This window comes from Echinops telfairi, unplaced genomic scaffold (genome assembly GCF_000313985.2).
Source record: "Echinops telfairi isolate 266 unplaced genomic scaffold, ASM31398v2 ScPeMD7_7425;HRSCAF=8463, whole genome shotgun sequence".
Lineage (NCBI taxonomy): Eukaryota > Metazoa > Chordata > Mammalia > Afrosoricida > Tenrecidae > Echinops > Echinops telfairi.
In genome coordinates this window covers 8,733,402-8,751,946 of record NW_022111325.1, presented here as the reverse complement: position 1 = coordinate 8,751,946, position 18,545 = coordinate 8,733,402, and the positions used below count along the sequence as shown (strand labels likewise).

The following is an 18,545-nucleotide window of genomic DNA, read 5'->3' as shown; positions in this document are numbered from 1 at the left end:
AGCTAGATGGCCGCTTGTTTACCTTCAAGCTTTTAAGACCCCAGACGCTATATCTTTTGATAGCCGGGCACCATCAGCTTTCTTCTCCACATTTGCTTGTTCACCCCCCTTGTGGGTTTCTGAGACTAGCTTTTTCTTTGGTTCTGTTTTTAAAAAACTTCTAACAGTGTTAATGGCATATATTTCACATATCATACAATTCAATAGTTCTCGTACATTAAAAAGAGCTGTACAGTCATCTCCACAGTGAACTTTTAGAACATTTGCTTTCCTCTGCACCCATCAGCACTAGCTCCCCACCTCCCCAACCTTCCCCATCATACCCCTAAAGAAACCATCGGTGCAGTCACTAGAGCTCTACCCATCCTGGATTTCATATACAAAATAACATGGAAAACAAAATACAGAAAAACCAAACAAAAATACCGCATTCTGCATTAGAGCAAGGATGTTCACATCCCTGGTCTCTAGTCAGAGGGAGTTTAATGGAGGCTTAATACAAACAGATTTTGAGTTCTCACTGTCATTCCCTAGCCTTCTGAAAACTGGGTATTCACAGGTTAAGCTGATAGCATTCTCTCCTTCGTGCTTGGATTGTTACTCTTAACTTCACAGGAGTAGAAAGCCGACTTATATTAAGTAATTCACTGGACCTTAAGGGTGTGCCTTCCCCTGACTTACAGCAATGAGCCTTTCTGGTTCCATGGTAGGTTTCCTGAGGAAGAGATTCAGGCCCTGCGTACCGTACCTTTACTTTTCCAGTTGTCAGTCCTCATCAGCTTGGCGCTTCATTTGATTCTCTCTCTTAACCGAGCCTTTTTGTTCGTATATAAAATGGACAGAGCAAGCTATCCTGTTGATGAGGATGCTTTTAGGTTGCATGTTGGGATGGAGTGGTACTGTATTGGAGGAGAGACTCTGGTTAGTCAGACTATATGCCTGGTAACTGAGTTGTGTACATTTTTAATGGGGCCCTTCTCTTGGACTTATGGGGAGTTTGTTTTTAATTTGGGTTGCTTGGAGTGATCCTTTTTAAAATAAAAATAATATTTTCTTTATTTACAAGTTAGAATCAACAGACAAGAAAAAAAGACAGTTAAAGAGGACCAAATGGGGAGGTGATGGTTGAAACCCCAGGCGTCCCAAATGTAGGAGGAAGGGGAAACAGAAAGTAAAAACAAGTCAATGTAAAAAAAAAGTTCCCCCTTCTTCTCTCCCTATGGAGGCTGGGGGTGGGGGGATAGCCCCATCCCTAGCTTAAAATAAATTAGAACAACCAACCTCAATACAGGGCAGTGATGACCTTGATTAACACCGTTTCAGGGCCTTTGCCCACTCTCACCCTGTACCCCTGGCTCCATCCATTTTAGTGGGGGCTTTATGACCCTGCCCAAGAGGTCACTCCCACTGTGGCTGGGAATGCAGAATCTTTTGTCCATATGTCCTTCCTTCAGTAAATGTCTCTGCATTCCCCCTCTTCCCCCCCCACCCCCACCACAGATCCAGCTCTCCTACAGTGGAGGGTGAGATGAGGAAATGTCACAACCAAGGGGGGGTGGGGGGAAGGGGCAAGGCAGGTGATCTAGGGGTCCGGTCCTGCGGAGCCTCCTGCCCCATTCTAGCCTAGCCCCTTAGCCTGAGTTTGAATCACTGGTGTCTGAAGGTGATGACGATGAAGAGGAAGAACCAGAATCGGAGCTGGAAGCACTGAGGTGTGACACTGCTACGTGCTGTGCTGCTGAAGCCTGTCTTCTCACTTGGTTTCCTAGGGGGCTTTTTGGTGGAATTGAGCTGCCCACTGGCATCGTGTAATCACTTTTCTAGCTCTCGCTTCTTCTCTAGAGCCAGTTCTTCCTTTGTCTTTCTTACAGGTTTCTTTATGGTGTAGGGCTTCCGGTGTTTCTTTCCTATGGAATGGTCTCTTTTTTTTCCCCTACCCCACCCCTGGAGTGATATCTTAAGAGATTAGTTTAGTTCAGCAACAGGGCTCTATTCATTGCTATGCACTTGGGATATCAAGAGGAAGATGACTTAGTCTTGCTCCATGAATAGCACAAGCCTAATTGAGTAGTAAGTGCACACTTACTGGTAATTTCAGTACATCTTGCTAGAGTCTTCAAAGGGAATATAGATTCCATAGGAGCCTGGGGACCCCTTATCTCAGTGTGGGAGTATAGAGAATACATTTTGAAAATGGCATGTGAGCGATTCGTAAAGAATTGAGTAGGAGTTAGTCATCTAAGAACGGGTGGTGAAAGTATGGAAGGGAGAGGAGCATTTTCTAAAAGGAATAGCCTGAAGAAAGGTACCGAGAAAGGTAGAGACAAACTGATCACATTAAGGAATAAAAAGTAGAGTATGTTGGGTGGAACTGAGCCCTGGTAGTACAGCAGTCAAAGCTGAACTACTGAAAGGTCATTAGTTCACCTTCCGAATGTGAAAGATGTGTCAGTCTACTTTAATTAAGGTGTCAGCCTTGGAAGCCCTATGGATCACTGCTGCTCTGTCCTATAGTCAGGATGAGCTGAGACCCGATCAATGGCAATGAGTTTGGTGGGATGGCAACTTGTGAGGCTGAAGAGGTAGGCAGGGCCTGATCTTACAAGGGTTAGTGTCTTGTGTAAGGACTTTGGAGTGTTTATGTAGTAAGGAGGGGGCTTGTAGGCAGGTGTTCAGCAGGAAAGTCATAGGGTCAGTTTCACATTTTAATTAGCTAACTCAACTAGATATGGGAGATGGAATTAAGTAGGTTACAGTTTATGGTATAGAGAGCCCTTAGAGAGGCTGTTGCAGTTGTCCAGGTGAGGGATTTTTAGGACAAGAACCAGGGCAGTGGTAGTAAAGGTAGAAAGATGGGGAAGATTTAAGAAGTCTTTGAAAGTAGCACCAACAGGAATTTGTAACTGGGTGACTAGAAGTTGTGGTCAGATAGTGCAACGATGTTGGATGCTACTCTCTGGCAAGGTAATAGGTACGAGTGGCTAGAGAAGTGAAAGGTGGCTGGACATGAGGATTGGTTCCTGACTGGGTCATTGACAGCAGTATTGAATAGAGGAACTTTGTGAACCAAATGCCAAAATACATGGCTGTGATTTGTCTTTGACCAGGAATTGGTAAATGGCAAACAAGAGGAAAGGCTAATCAAACCAACTTACAGCTATCAAATTGATTCCATGGCTGTAAATTTTTATAGGAACAGATCACATACTCACTGCCATTGAGTCGATGTGAATTCATAGTGACCCTATGGAACAGAGTAGCAGATATAACTTTTACAGGAGGAGAAAGCCCTGTCTTTCTCCCGTGGGGATGCTGATGGTTTTGAACAGCTGTCTTTGCAGACCACAGCCCAATACGTAATTATTATGCCACTAGGGCTCCATGGGAGCAGATAGCCTCAACTTTCTCCTAAGGGGTGGGTAGGTGGGTTTTAACCACTGCCTGTGGTTAGCAGCCCAATGCTTACCTCAACAGCATCACCAGGACTCTTAGAAGGTGGTATATCCCATGAACATTAAGGAAGAACTACAAGCAAGAAAAGACAAAACAAAAAAACTAGCAGCATGGGAGAATGCACAACATAGGGGCTTCACAAGTACTTTTTATTAAACCTCACAAGATTAGTGACTATAATTGACTAAATCTTACTGAGCAGTTATGTGTCTCCATTTGGTTGGATTATACTAAAATGAGGATAGGTTTGTAGAAGGATGTGTCTGGGCTGCAGAGGTCAAGGATCCTTAGATGAAGGGGCTTCAGAAATCTCGTTGATAACTGTGTATATTACGCTTTTTAGTTTACAAAGTGATTTTACATATACTCGTTTGATTCTTGACTCTTGAGAAGTATCTTTTATCCCTATTCTTTAGATGGGGGGTGCTGTTTCAGATATACACAGCACTAAGGCTTTGAAGTTAAGTGATTCGTTTATGGTCACACAGATAAACAGCTATTAGAGCTAGTCAGAAGTGAACCTAGTTCTAAACCTAAAGGTTTTCAGTTTCCCTGTTGTGAGTCCCTAAGGTACATGCTAAGGAGCCTTGATGGTGCAGTGGTTAAGCGCCTGGCTCCTAGCTGATGGGTCAGTGGTTTGAACTTCCCAGTGGCTGCAAAGGAGAAAAGATCTGGCAGTCTGTCCTGGTCGAGATTACAGGCTAGGAACCCTATGGGACAGTTAGTTCTGCTTTGCCCTAAAAGGGCTCCGTGAGGAGCATCTTGATGGCACACAACAGAAAGCATATTATATGCAACTTCCATATTTGAGTGAATTTTTTACTTAAATTTTGCCTCCTTTAAGAGGTGATGGGTTCAAAGGACAATTCTCAAGGAACCAACAGCAGTTTTTTTGGCATCAGGAGGAATACTTGGACTTATATCTATTAGCAACTTTTGCTGAATTTAGATCACTAAAGTTGTATCCAACATTCTCATTTAGGGACATGACTATATTATCTGAGCCCAGCAGAGTCTAGACTTGGAGCATCATCTGCTGAGTGTGGGCAGGAAGAGAGGAGCTCTCAACAGTTGTGTGTTTTCAATAAACCCTTGTAGCACTACACTATGCTAGGCATTGTGTTGGACTCTGGGCACATGGGTATGACTGGCTGGTTCCTGCTAATAAGTGGCTCACAGGTTCTTTTCCTATCTTTACAGCATAGTGAGGATTGCAGCTGCTGAGCAGGGATTCTGGAAAGCAGTGCACACCTGAGCCCCCAGCATGACGGGCCTAAAGCGGCAGGCTAGCCAGGTGTGGCCAGAAGAGCATGGTGAGCAGGAGCATGGGCTGTACAGCCTGCACCGCATGTTTGACATCGTGGGCACCCACCTGACACACAGAGATGTGCGCGTTCTTTCCTTCCTCTTTGTTGATGTCATTGATGACCACGAACGCGGCCTCATCCGAAATGGACGTGACTTCTTATTGGCGCTGGAGCGCCAGGGCCGCTGTGATGAGAGTAACTTTCGCCAGGTGCTGCAGCTGCTGCGCATCATCACTCGTCATGACCTGCTGCCCTACGTCACTCTCAAGAGGAGGCGGGCTGGTGAGGGTGCATTGGGGCCAGGACACTGGAATCAGGGAGACTTGTGGGTGGCCAGGAATGAGTAGCATAGGAGTGCAGGGGAGGAGGCATTGACCCTGGGGAGGACCTAGGAGAAGAGTTTATGAGCCCCAGTGGAGGGTCGGATTGGGAGGAGGGAGGAATGTATCTTTTCCTGAATGACTCCCCATACCCCCACAGTGTGCCCCGATCTTGTAGACAAGTATCTGGAGGAGACGTCAATTCGCTATATGACCCCCAGAGCCCTCAGTGATCCAGAACCGAGGCCTCCCCAGCCCCCCAAAACAGGTGAGATGTTAATTCCCCTTAATTTCCATCATCAAGAGGATATTAATCCTCTCACTTTTTCAGCTTTGCTAACTTAAGTGACAGGATACTTCCAACATCTAGTGCCACAGAAATCAAGTGAGGGGTAAATGGTTCCCACAGGTCCCATAACTCACCGTCCACACTGTCCCTGTCAGGCCGCATTACTGATACTGTCTTTAGTGCTCAGTGTAAATCATTCCTTTCTGATTTGATTTTATGCTTTTACTTTATTATCTTTTCTTCTCTTTTACCCTCCGGTCAGTGCCTCCCCACTATCCTGTGGTGTGCTGCCCCACGTCGGGCCCCCAGATGTGTAGCAAACGGCCAGCCCGAGGAAGAGCCACACATGGGAGCCAGCGAAAACGCCGGAAGTCAGTGACATCAGATCCCAAGGAAAAGCAGACATGTGGTAAGGAGCAAGTTCAGGGGTCCCAGGGGAACAGCAGACTTGAGGGAAAAATATAAAGAACTTTGAGGACGCTGGGCAGTGTCTGCTATCTGGTAGAAGGCTTGCTTTGGTCGTTATGACCTAAGTATGTCCCACCTAAGAGAACTTTGTACTTTCAGCCAGACTTTCAGAAGTAAATAGCCAAAGAACTGGCCCTGAAGGAGAGGTACAAAAGCTGTCAGGCAATGTTCTTTGGTTGCTACTCTTCTGTCTGTTTCCGTCTTTCAAACTTTCGTTGTAACCTCTTCTCTCTTTTCGTCATAGACATCAGACTGCGGGTTCGGGCTGAATACTGCCAGCACGAGACTGCTCTACAAGGCAATGTCTTCTCTAACAAGCAGGACCCACTTGAGCGCCAGTTTGAGCGCTTTAACCAGGCCAACACCATCCTCAAATCCCGGGACCTGGGCTCCATCATCTGTGACATCAAGTTCTCTGAGCTCACCTACCTCGACGCATTCTGGCGCGACTACATCAATGGTTCATTACTAGAGGCACTTAAAGGTGTCTTTATCACAGACTCCCTCAAGCAGGCTGTGGGCCATGAAGCCATCAAGCTGCTGGTGAATGTGGATGAGGAGGACTATGAGCTGGGCCGACAGAAACTTCTGAGGAACTTGATGCTGCAAGCATTGCCCTGACCTCTCCCTTGTCTCACCTCGGGGGACTGTTCCCTCCACCCACCTCTGGAGCTTACATACTGTTCTGGGGTTTGTTCCCTATCCTTTCAATCACATCCCCTGACCCCCTTTTTTTATTTTAAGGAAAAGACGAAGGAAAGTGGAAGTGGTGTCCGTACCCCTCCCTGCACCCATGTGCCTGGGCTTTCCCTTTGTTTCCCTTCCACGTAGCCCAGCGAGTCTACAGCACCTTACCACTGAGCTGGAAGACACATGCTTAGGGAGAAGAAGCGTCTTTGTAAGGGATGGAAGTGAACATTGGGGGTGCACTGAGGGACTATCAATACTCTGGCTTGATTGAGGGCTCTTAAATTTTATTTGACAAACCAAAGGGCTGTGAGTAAGGGAATTATGTGGCAGGTGGGACTCTGAAGTGTGCTTTGGAAATTCATCACCACCCTCTCCCAAATTACAGAATTTTTAAAAAACAAGCTGTGACCCTTTCCAGTCTCTCCTGGCCTCTGGTGCTGCTCCTCTCTGCCTCTTTTCCTCCAGTCCATGGCTTGAAACTTCTGCCTGGGATGGCTCCTCCTTCTTTCTCCCTTGGCAACTCTCTTCAAGGGAGCAATAGGTGAGAGGACTGGGTCAGCCTTGTCACGCCTTCAACTGTGACATGTGTTTCTGTACGCACATACACAGTGGATGGTGATGAGATGGCGGATTGAAATACACTCCCCTAAAAAGGGGAAGGGGAGTGTGCCACCTTCCTTCCATGTTCAAGTGAAAATAAACTAAAGTACCCTGCAGCCCTTTCCCCTTTGCTTTCTTTTGACTTGGGCAAAGGGCCTCAGAGGTGGAAGTGAAGTAACTAAGTATCAACTCCTTTCCTCTTTTCCCTTTCCCATCTCTACCCGTCTCCCAGGTTGGGAATGGAACTGGGACATGCACTGAGCGTTGCACTTTGATTTGGGTCGGGACGTCAGTTGAGTGAGCCAGGAGGCCTAGAACTAGAGAGCAGTCCAGTTGGCATAATACTACCACCACACTTTCCAACTCCCAAAGGAGACAGCCAAACACAGGATGATTACTTTTTGTTTGCATTTTTCAGTGCCAGTGATACTCAGCCCTCAACGTAACTTCAGTTTTCATGAAATAAACAGTGACTATAAAATGCCACCTTTTTGAAATGGAAATCTGAGCTCAGGTGAAAGTTTCTTCTTTTCCAGAAAGGTGAGCCTGTGTCCCATCCATCAAGAGTCGGGGTTCTAGTGAGGGGATCTGTGCCCCATTGATTGGCAGTGATACCAGCTCACATTGGGGGGTGGGGGTGGGGGGTTCTCAACTCACAGAAGTCCAAAAGTTTAAGGTAGTGGGTGACCCAGGTTGCCATAGAGGTCAGGCCTGCGGTGCTGGAACACAGGCAGGTGTTGGCGTAACTGTCGCAGATGGTTGAGGTCAATTCGGGCGAGGCAGAGGCCCGGTCCGTCAGAGCAGCGGGCTACCACAGTACCCCAGGGATCCACCACCATGCTGTGGCCGTAACTTGCTCGCTTTTCATGATGGCGGCCACACTGTGCTGCTGCCACTACATAGCACTGGGTTTCAATGGCACGGGCCCTCAGCAACACCTGGAGGATAAGCAGATGTATGTTCACTGAACTACATGTAGCAGCCAGTGGGAAAGTAGGAGGAGGTAAATGTCACAGGCCAAAAGCAACCTACCCATTGTGGCCGCTCTTAACAATTGCCTAAGAAAGAGAAATTACCAGATGAAAGCTAGGCAACAGTCTATAGAATGTACTTCAAAAGGGAAGAAAAATCTGCCAACTAGTAGGGCCAAAGGAGGAGAAAGGTTAAGAGAAGGTCCTTGGGTTTGGAAGAAGTGTCCTCTTACCTCCCAGTGGGCTGGGCCTGTAACAGATCCAAAAGCTGAAGGGTAGGTAAGTATTTCTGCTCCAGCCTGAGCCAGTGTCAGGGAGAGTTCTGGGAACCGCATGTCATAGCAGATAGCAAGACCAATCTGGGATAATTGGGAAAAAAAAAAAATCTATGCAACCTGTTTGTCACAGCATCTAGTTATAACCTGCCTGCTGCACCTTTTGGGGCTTCCTGTTATCTACCACCACTTTGGAAAGCATTCCTGTCCCCCTCCCTCTTGCATCTCTCTCACCCTCATTCTCTCAGTTCCTACCTTGCCAGCTGGTGTGCTGACAGGTGGCTCAAGGCGGGGCCCAGGCATGGTAGAGTTGCTCTCGTGCATGGGCCCCTGCCCAGGAATTTCTACATCATACAGATGTGTCTTCCTATAAGCGGCCACTATTGACCCTGGAGGAGGAAGGAGAAAGAATTGTTAGGGTGGAAGCCCACCTCCCCATCTCTAAGGAGGAGATGGTACAAAGACTAGATCCAGAAGTACAAACACCCCTAAAAACCTGGGCCAAGGAAATAAGAATTGAGACAAAATTCTGGGGATCTAAGCTTAAGTAGAAAAAGCCTGAGAAGAGGCAGGCTGAAGGGTTGTAAAGTCTCACCCTGGTTGTTCAGAAGCACATGACAATTGTAGATTTTCTGAGTTTGTTCCCAGTCTTGGCCACGCTCATGGAAGCCACCCAAGGACAGCCAGAGTCCACATTCCCTAGGAGGGGGAGGGGAGACTGACAACCCTTCTCAAGGCTCTGTCCTATCTGGCAAATCAGGGACACTGTCCAACGGCCTCAATCTCTCTCCTTTTTCCCCTGATACCTGGCAAGCTGGGTGTATTTTTCCAAAAGGTTCCCACTCAGCGGCTCAGACAGGTGCAGAGTCCCCGTAGTGTCCCTTGCTATGAAGTCAAATGCCTCTGGCAGAAAAGCCAGGCAGGCGCCCAGTCTCGCAGCTTCTCGAACCAGTTCAGAACATGTTTCAAAGTTCTGCTGTTTATCTGGTGTCGATGTTACCTGGCACACAGCCACCAGGGGCAGTTCCCAGGAAGAGGAGGAGATGGCCATGGCTCTGGGCCTGTGGATAGCACAGATGGGATTTTCAGATGTTCCAATCCAGGTGGAAAGAATGCTAAGGGGTTAAGTGTGGAGGCAGGAAGGCTGGACTTCCCATTCTGCTCTTACCAGGTACAGTGAGTGATCCAGTCCTAGTGGGCTTGCCAACTGAGTGGATAATTGGCACCCGTGTCTACCACTATGCATCCAGTTAAACATTTACTGAGTGCCAGGCAATGAGAACATAACATGTTACCTGGAGTGAGTACCAGCTATTGAGAGTTGAGGTATTCGGAGTCCAGTGCATAGGAGAGGCAGGAGCTGGTGACAAGGCCTGATGGTGAATCTCGGCCTGAGGAAGGTGAGAAATCGGAACACCAAGCCGCCTTGAAAAACTACATTTCTAGAAATCTCGAATTTCTCCTTCATACTGTGAGACTAAGTCAGGGCCCTGCCGGTAAAGACAAACGCTCTCTAAACAATTGTGGACTACAGGAAAAGATCACAAAGGAGAGAGCGCTGCTGGGCACCAGGATACCTCGATTTACTGCGATCGCACATTATGCCAAAGCTCTTTTCCTCTCAAACATTTCCGCAGTTCAAAAGTCACCTACGGGAACTTTACCAGGTTTGTAACTGCACCGCTTTGATTCCCTTCCTGACACCGAGATCCTTCAAGAGGAAGCTCACCTTCCCACAACCCCGCCACAAACCCCCAAACCCCAACCCGTGCCCCCTCCCTCCAGTCCACCGGTCCCTCGGCGGCCCTCCCAGGTGCAGCGTTCGAGCACCGCGGGTGGAATCACCGCGGCCGGCAGAACCGGGCGGGGGTCCTACATAAGATTCCGCGGAAATCATCCACCGGGTCGGAACCAAAGAGCGGCGGGCGGCCAGAGGAGCGGAGCGGTGAATGGGCGGAGACTCCGAGACCGGACGTGACGCAGGGCGGGGGCTGGGCTGCGCTGGCCGGAAGCCCAGCAGGCGGCGAAGATGGCGGAGAGCAGCGGTCGCGCCGGCAAGAGCAGCAGTAGCGGTGCGGGGAAGGGGGCGGTGTCGGCGGAGCAGGTGAGAAGCGGGGAACGCAAGGAGAACAACTCCGGCTGGATCCGGAGTGGGCGCGCTGGGAGGGGGTCCCTTTACTTCAGTTGCACATTTGCCGGACCACCTGGAGAAGGGAGGGTCCTTGGCAAAGCCGGCCGAGAGGGCGCCGGTGGGTAGGTGAGGACCACGCTGCGCTGGGGTGCTGGGGGAACGGGGATGGCGGAAAGCTCTGGAATACAGGGCCTGGGAGGATGCCGTGTCTGAGGGGAAGATGGGACGTCACTCCGCATTCCCCAACCATTTGGCTGGGTGAGACAGTTCGTTAGGAATCTCGGCGGATTCGACCACAGGCTGGTGGTGGTGTATTTTACGTGACCCTGGAACCACGCTGGTAATTGCTGTCACTCTGCAGGGCCACGTGACTCACATGCGCCAACAGTCTAGTGTTCAATATTATTAGAATTGGGAGCCCTTATTAGACTGAATTTCTTGAGAGACCAGGACCCCATTCCTGATCCAACTTTGCATTTTTCGTAGTGCCTAGCATCAGAAACGCTTGCTAAATTGATCAGGCCTTTGTGGCTTGGAAAACCATGGTGTGTGGCAAGTGTTTGATCCGGATGGTAAGAAACCTGCTCAGTAGAAATAAAAACATAGTTAAACGGCAGTGTACAAATTTAGAATGAGTAATCACGTGTTGTCTGGTTGCCTTTAAACTTAGCTCCTGTAATTACAAGTTCATAAGTTATCTATTGAACAATTACTAGAGGCAAAGATTCCTTGCATAAAAAAATTAAACTGTTCCCTGCCATCAAAGAGTTCATAGCCTGGTAAGGAAAATAAAACAATACTAACATGAATCATAAGACAAGTGTTTTAAGAGAGAAAGAAAGTATTACGGGATTTGGGGGAGGAGAGGGAAGAGGTAGTTACTGACTTACGGGGTGGGGTGGGGGGCGGAGAAAGAGGAGAAGTAACCTCAAAACTTTTTAAGGGTCTCATGTGTCAGGCATTCTGCTGGGTACAGGGAAACAGATCATTGAAATACCATACTGTTGTCTTCAAGTAGCTTACCATACTTATAAACCAAACAAAGATTTTTAGTGTGCCACACAGTCACCCTGAAGGAGTGACAGCTACCTTAGCAAGAGCTAATGGGATTCACACAGTGGAATACTACACGATGTTACAGTGTATTAATGAATCCATGAAACACCTCACAGCATGGATGAACCTGGAGGACATTATGCTCAGTGGAAGATGTCAATCATTATTAAAGGACAAATATAAAAACTCTTGAGACCAATATTATAAAAAGTCAAGAAACAGTTCGCACATAGAAACATTCTTTGATGGTTACCAGGGATGGAAAAGATCACGAACTAGATAGTAAACCTGTATTAACTTGGGTGAAAGAAAAGGCAGTAGACAAATGAGGGGGAGGTCAGCATAGCGTGACTAGGCAAAGGGAGATATTGGGAAGTACGCAAGAGTAAAAGGCAATAAGGGGGACTGCTGTTGCTGCATACACAATCCTGCAGTCACAGTAATAAACTCATGTACAAGTGACTACATAGGTGGATCTGTCAGCTGAAGAGGTGAGGGATGGCACGGGGGGAGTACTTTCACGAGCATGTGTAGGTTTGTCAGAGGCTATTTCTGCATATGTATTTGCATGAGCTGTAAATATATCCAGATATATAATAGAGCATGTGGGGGCAAAGTTAGTGCAAGCTTCTTAGCCATGACCTAACACCTCGAGAGACCGAATCACCAGGCATGAGGGCTGGGGACCAATCTTCCTTATCTAGTGGATGACTTTAACAAACATATTTATTCTCTCGCAGTTTAGGAGGCTAGAAGTCTGAATCCAGGGCACCGGCTCCAGGGGCAGGCTTTCTCTCTGTGTTGGCTCACTGTTTAGGAGCAAGATCCTTGTCTCCTTTCAGTAGCTGTAGGCCCAGCCTTCTTTGGGGGTCTCTGTGTGTCTTGGCTTCAGTCTTCCTCTGCATCGAGAAGGTTCCAGTGCAAGGACCTAGGTACATATTCTGCTTTAAGCTCTTTTTATGGTAGTCCTGGGTCTCTCTCAGCTCCCTTTTCTTTCTTTTCATCTTTTATAAGATAAAATGGAATTGAAAGTTAATGGGATTTTTTTTACAGGCTTTTTGAATCCTTCCATGCTCTAAGACATCACTTGTTGAGAATTAGATTAAGACCATGCACGTGAAGTGTTTGTGTACAGTGACTGGAATGTGGTCTGTACTTGGTAAATGCTAGGTATTTTAGTGTTCAGTTCATTTTTAAAGGATGAGAGAAACCTTGTTAAAGAAGCAAGTGGTACATTTTCCAGGTAGAAGGAATAAAACATGAAGGTATGAAACTCCGTGGCATGAATAGGGAGTAGGTGGATTTAAACTTGGAGATAGATGGCAAGAATGTGGAATAAAAGGAATGAAGGAGGAATCTCTCAGGTCTTTGTCTTTGGTGGATAAATGGTTCCATAGGGAATGTAGGAAGAGGAACAGATTTGGGGAGAAAGATGAGTCATCGTCGTCAGTGGGAGCCCTTGGATCTCAATCCTCTGGCTCAAAGTAAGCGTATGTAGAACAGAACAAAACACTACCCGATATTGACACCGCCACTGTGTCCATCCATTGAAGGTCTTCCTCCTTTTTGCTGACCCTTTACTAAGCATGATGTCCTCCTTTAGGGACTAATAACTTACCCAGAGTATGTGAGAGGAAGTCTCGCCAACCTTACTTCCAGTGAGTTTCAGAGACACAAATGAGAGAATCATGAGCTTTTGAATAGGAGACAAAACCTTGGTTGTGGATGAAATCATCGGGGTAAGCGCAGAAAGTGAGGAAAGAAGAACACTGGTGGAGCCAGCCCAGAAGGGCTCATGGAGAAAGAGCAGCTCTCGGAGGAAATGAAGGCGTTGTGATGTGGTGTTTGAGGATGCTCCTTTGTTAACGTTCTCTGGCCTCTGTTCCAGAGAGAACAGTGGTCAAAGGTAAGATTTGTTCCTACTGCCATATACAGGGCCTGTAGACAAGACAGTAGGAAGTAATACATTGATCTGACACTTGTTTTATGTCTGGTTATTTTACCTGTGTCGTTTCATTCAATAATTTGAAGTAGGTTGTGTTGTCTTTTTTTGGAGATGACAGTTAAGTCTTTGAGGCTTTCATTAACTCAACCTAAGGCCAGAAACTCGAAGAGCATGCCTTTTAACTGAGGGACTTTGTACCTATTTTTATACTTATACCACAATCATAATAGAGGTACTTGAGCTGGGCCTTAAAGGATTGCACAGATTTGAACAGGTGGCAGTAGAGATCAGAGGATGGAGAAACGAGTAGGGTAAGATGTGGAAGGACAGTGGGTGACTAGTGCGTTCAGTCAAGCCCTGAGGTATAGAGGCGGAAGATAGGGTCTTGAGAGCTGAGGAAGACAGTTGGGGTAGATCACAGAGGACTTGGTGGGCATGACAAAGAATGTGAGACTTTTCTAAGAGAAGCCTGCTATACTGTAAAGTAAAATAATACAAGTTGATTGTAGAAAGCACCAAAAATGTGAAAAAGCACAGAGAAGAAAAATTGTCCGTAAACTTACTGTCTGGAGATAACTGTTAGCATTTTGAATATATCTTTTGAGTGTCCCCGTTTCCACTTCATGTTTTTGTTTGTATGTATGTATGTATGTGGAGGGGAGGAAGGGCATGAGTATTTTACATATTTACCTAGTTTCTTTTACAAAATCAAGATTACGCAATGTGTTTTAAAATGTTTATGCACAATGATATCATGAACATTTTTCTATGTCAGCCAAGAAGTATCAGTGGTGTGTAGGATGGATTTGGAGAGTCCAAAAATAGGGACCTCATTTAGGAAATTACTGCAGTAGTTCAGACAAGTGGTAATGAAGGCCTGGACTAGGCTGATGTCAGGGAGCCCGACAGAAGTTGCTGAGGTAGGCGCAGTAAAATTGGCAGTTGATGGGATGAGGGTGTGTTCAAAGACGGAGCCAGGGTTTCCTAGCTGGAGGGCTTGAGTGGTGTCATTAATGGGGAAAAGGTAGACAAGAAGAGGACAAGTGAAAGATAGCCAGTTTATCTTTGAACCTACTGAGTTCAAGGTGTCCATAGCACATTCAGGAGCCCTGGTGGTGCAGTGGTTGTGGCAGTCTGCTTTCATAAGATTGGAGCTTTGGAAAATTCTGCTCTGTCTGCTAGGACGGCTGTGAATTAGAATTGACTGAAGAACAACAGGTTTGATAGGACCCTTTGGAGATGATCTGTAGTAATAGCAACTACTATTTAATGACATTGCTGTATTGCCTTTGATATAATTAATTCTTACAACATCCTGTAAAACAGATTATTTTCTGTATTTTATTGGTTAAGAAACTTGCTCATGGTCAGACTTTGAAGCCAATTTCTGCTTGAATCCAGAGCTTCCTCTAAGTTGTAAATGTGGGTCTAGAACTATGAGAAAGGCTGGGTTTGCAGGCAGTTAGCATCAGAGCAATAGTTGAAGTCACAGAGCTGGCTAAGAATGCCATCTGGAGTAGTGAAGAGCGAAGCACCGTGAACAGAAGTCCTTTTCCATCGAAGGGGGGGTGTGTCTAGAAATGAGAGCAAATGTGTCTACAAAGGTCGGAGGACCAGGGACACGAAGGGCCCTTGAAGCCAAAGGGGACGTTGAGGACGACCTGCAGTGGATCAGTCTTTGGAGCAAAGAATTACTTCCTCTGTAGTAATTTGGCCTTTGTCTTTGGTTCCTAAGATAACTCTGGAATATCCCGGGTATTTAATAGTGCCTTTAACTTCTAAGGGAAGAAAGATTCGGCTTTCTACTCCAATAAAGAGTTATAGTCTAGCCTTTTTTTTTTTAATTTAAATTTTACTTTGTTGGGGCTCTTAGAGCTCTTATCACAATCCATTTTGTCAAACACATCTGTACATATGTTGTCATCATCTTTTCCAAAACATTTTCTTTCTGCTTGAGCCCCTGGCATCAGCTCCTCCCCCCACCCATGCCCCCTTGATAATTTATAAATTCTTTTTTTTTTTCATGCTTTATACCAACTGCAGTCTCATTTCACCCACTTTTCTGCTGTCAGTCCCCCTGGGATGGGGGCTATACGTTGATCATTGTGATCGATTCCCTCTTACCCCCCTTACCCTCCTAGTATTTTTGCTCCTCTTCGTGGTCCTGAGGAGTTTTTCTGTTCTGGATTCCCTGTAGTCTGTATCGTTGGTAAGATAGTGGTGTCATGGTAGTGGTGGGGAGGGAGCATTGAAGAACTAGAGGAAGGTTTGTCTTTCATCGGTGCTGTGCCGCCCCCTGACTGGCTCTTCTCTTCCTTGTGGCCATTCTGATGTGCGTGTCCAATTGACGACTGATGGGCTTTGGGTCTCCACTCTGCCCTCTCCCTCATTTCCATTGATATGCTTTTTGCTTGTTTTGTTTTGGGTCTTTGAGGCCTGATACCTGACCCCATCGATGCTTCATGATCACACGGGATGGTGTGCTTCTATGTGGGCTTTGTTTCTTCTCAGCTAGGTGGCTGCTTGTTTATCTTCAAGCCTTTAAGACTCCAGACGCTCTGATGGGCACCATCAGCTTTCTTCACCACATTTGCTTATGCACCCATTTTGTCTTCAATGATCGGGTCAGGGAAGGTGAACATCACAGAGTGCTGTGTTAGTAGAACAGATTGTTCTTGTGTTGAAGGAGTACTTGAGTGGAAGCCCAATGTCCATTTGCTACCGTAATAATACTTTATAAATAAATATGTGGACATAGCTCTATTAATCTGTCATTGTATATAAATGTATTTACATATATACATGCCTGTGTTTAGACCTCTACAACTCTCCCTTGCCTCCCAGTTCTTTTCTCTATTTCCTTTTACTTTCCTCCTGTCCCACTACCATGTTTGGCCTTCATTCGGGTTTTGGTAATTCCTTTCAGCTACATTGTCTTTGATGGAGCACCACCATCACTCCACCACCCCGAGCATCCTATGCCCTCCTCGCCATCAATTTTAGGGCACTTATTCTTCCCTTGTCCCTGGGTTTGTTGGCATCCCCCTCCTCTTCTCCTTCTCTCCCTCTCCTGTGTCCCCCGAGAACCGTCAGTTCCACTGTCTCTCCTCCAGATTGTTCATCCCACCCATCTTGTCCAGATAGACATTCCTAGACAGTAATATGAGTCTAGACTTTTTACTTCCATGAAGAGTTATAGTCTCACAAATCCTTGGGGCAGTTCCACCCAGTCCTATAGGGTAGCTGTGAAGTGGAATCACTGGATACCAAACCCCAAACTCATGGCCATGGAGTTGATACTGACTCACTGCAAGCCCATAGGACAGGTAGAGCTGCCTGTGGATTTCCGAGGTAACTCTTTGTGGAGTAGAAAGCCCTTCTTTTTCACCTTGGAGCAGCTGGTGGTTTCACACTGCAGAGCGTGCAGTTACAGCCCAACACTTAACCACTCTGCCACAGCGCTCCTCCTCTCATCACTGGACGGCAGTGAGTTTTTACCTGCAGGAGCCCTAATAAGCTTCTAGCCTCCAGGTCAGCAGACAGAAGATGAGGCTTTCTAGCCCCATAAGGACACAGTCTCTGAAACCCACTGGGGCAGTTCCACTCGGTCCTGTAGGGTTGCTCATTATGAGTCAGAATCCACTTGATGGCAGTGAGTATTGTTGTTGTTACCTAAGGAGCTCCATTGGCACAGTATGTTACGCAGTGAGACTGCTAACCAGGCGGTCAGCAATTTGAGCTCAATAGCTGTTCCATGGGGAAACGCTGAAGCTGCCTGCTCCTGCAAAGATTTACCACTTTGGATACTGTGGAGTCGTTCTGTTCTGCAGGGTTGTTACGAGTTCTGATCGACTTGATGGCAGTCGGTTTGTTTTCTGTTATCTAGACATCTAGGCCACATCTGGGGGGTTTTGCTGATGGAGATAAAATCAGTCATGACCGTGTAATGACGCCAGTACAAGCTGTGGGCATAGATGCTCCCTGGGGTTCCTGGTTGATAAAAGACATAGATGCATGGGAGAGGGTAACACTTCGAATGGGACATGAAGGCGTTGCTTCTGAGAACCCACCCAGATCTTGTCCTATGCATCTTTTTGTTTGTATAATTTTGACTTTGATAAAGCTATAGACGTAAGTGTAGCACTTTCTGTGAGTTCTGAGTCATCCCGTCGAATTGTCAAGCGCAAAATAAGTAGTGGGAGCAAGCTGATGAGAAGCGAGAGGGCCTGCGGGGTGGGGGTGGGGGACTCCAGGCTTGTGGCAGGCCCCCAAAGAGGCAGCAGGAAACCCTGCATGTGTAGCCAGCATATCAGAGTTAGCGCAGCGGATTCCCAAGCGTGCACTGCTGTCTTAAAGAGGTAGAGAGCAAAATCAAATTTGTAGCCATCAGCTCAGAAGCGAGGGCATCATGTAGCTCCTCAAACTAGTGACTGGCGTGTGCCAGCTTGGCCATCTGAAGGCTGGTATGTTGTTCTAACATGTGAGACTCGGCCTAGCTCTGCATGGTGGGGTGTTAGAGAAGCGCTGCATGGGCAGCTGGTGTCGGAACTGAACAGAGAAGTGAAAAATTGGGGAATTGAGTTTCTTCACTTTGAGGATTTTAATTGTTAATTTGAGATTTCCAATTTCTACCGAGTGTTGTTTATTTCAGAAATGCCACGCACTAAGAAAAAGGAAAAGAAATGGCACTCCCTAGAACTTATAGGCAGTTGGCACACATGGGGATACCCCCCCAAAACCGGAATTTTTTCCCAAAGCTATGTATTTAAATTTTTTTACAGAACAACCTTATCACCTTCAAAGTACTCTCCATTATACTTCATAGATTTGTCAAATCTGCGATTCCATTCTTGGAAACGGTTTTCAAACTCATATATATATATTTTTAATCATTTTATTGGGGGCTCGTACAACTCTTATCATAATCCATACATCCATCTGTTGTGTCAAACACTTTTGTACATTTGTTTCCCTCATCCTCAAAACATTTGCTTTCTACTTGAGCCCTTGGTATCAGCTCCTCATTTTTTCCTCTCCCTC

The 18,545-nt window shown here is 46.6% G+C and overlaps 3 protein-coding genes across 10 annotated transcripts in view; 2 read left to right on the top strand and 1 right to left on the bottom strand.

The window, feature by feature from the left end:
• The window catches only part of DEDD (death effector domain containing), a 14,412-nt gene extending 6,782 nt beyond the window's left edge, over positions 1 to 7,630 (top strand). For 4 of the 5 annotated variants that reach the window (XM_004716526.3, XM_045298416.1, XM_045298415.1 and 1 more), the window contains 4 exons: positions 4,654 to 5,042; positions 5,241 to 5,348; positions 5,632 to 5,778; positions 6,082 to 7,630. In XM_004716526.3, coding sequence (XP_004716583.1) covers positions 4,718 to 5,042; positions 5,241 to 5,348; positions 5,632 to 5,778; positions 6,082 to 6,458 — 957 coding nt within the window. In that variant the 5' untranslated portion in view covers positions 4,654 to 4,717 and the 3' untranslated portion in view covers positions 6,459 to 7,630. The remainder of the gene's footprint in view (positions 1 to 4,653; positions 5,043 to 5,240; positions 5,349 to 5,631; positions 5,779 to 6,081) is intronic. The other variant, XM_045298418.1, reaches the window with a different exon arrangement.
• Positions 6,791 to 10,323, bottom strand: NIT1 (nitrilase 1). 4 transcript variants are annotated; one of them, XM_045298412.1, is made up of 7 exons: positions 10,250 to 10,323; positions 9,669 to 9,764; positions 9,180 to 9,434; positions 8,969 to 9,072; positions 8,629 to 8,762; positions 8,332 to 8,457; positions 6,791 to 8,065 (listed from the first exon to the last, which is right to left on the bottom strand). In XM_045298412.1, coding segments are annotated over exons 1-7 (984 nt in total). In that variant the 5' UTR covers positions 10,252 to 10,323; the 3' UTR covers positions 6,791 to 7,798. The 4 variants fall into 4 exon arrangements, with proteins under 4 accessions (XP_045154347.1, XP_045154348.1, XP_045154346.1 ...); XM_045298413.1 differs by having other exon boundaries at positions 10,219 to 10,268; XM_045298411.1 differs by lacking the exon at positions 10,250 to 10,323 and having other exon boundaries at positions 6,791 to 7,051; positions 7,785 to 8,065; positions 9,669 to 10,100.
• A 61-nt stretch (positions 10,324 to 10,384) lies between these two features.
• The window catches only part of PFDN2 (prefoldin subunit 2), a 26,274-nt gene continuing 18,113 nt past the window's right edge, over positions 10,385 to 18,545 (top strand). The window contains exon 1 of the mRNA XM_004716525.3: positions 10,385 to 10,477. Within this exon, the coding sequence (XP_004716582.1) occupies positions 10,403 to 10,477 (75 nt within the window). The 5' untranslated portion in view covers positions 10,385 to 10,402. The remainder of the gene's footprint in view (positions 10,478 to 18,545) is intronic.

What these genes read in the sequence shown, in the direction of transcription:
- NIT1 (XM_004716529.2), bottom strand. Translation starts at nt 9,841, where the DNA reads ATGAAGGAGAAATTCGAGATTTCTAGAAATGTAGTTTTTCAAGGCGGC. An exon ending in AAATACACCCAGCTTGCCAG is followed by an intron (nt 9,073 to 9,179) that starts GTATCAGGGGAA and finishes TCCCCCTCCTAG; the next exon opens with GGAATGTGGACTCTGGCTGT. An exon ending in TCAGCACACCAGCTGGCAAG is followed by an intron (nt 8,458 to 8,628) that starts GTAGGAACTGAG and finishes CAATTATCCCAG; the next exon opens with ATTGGTCTTGCTATCTGCTA.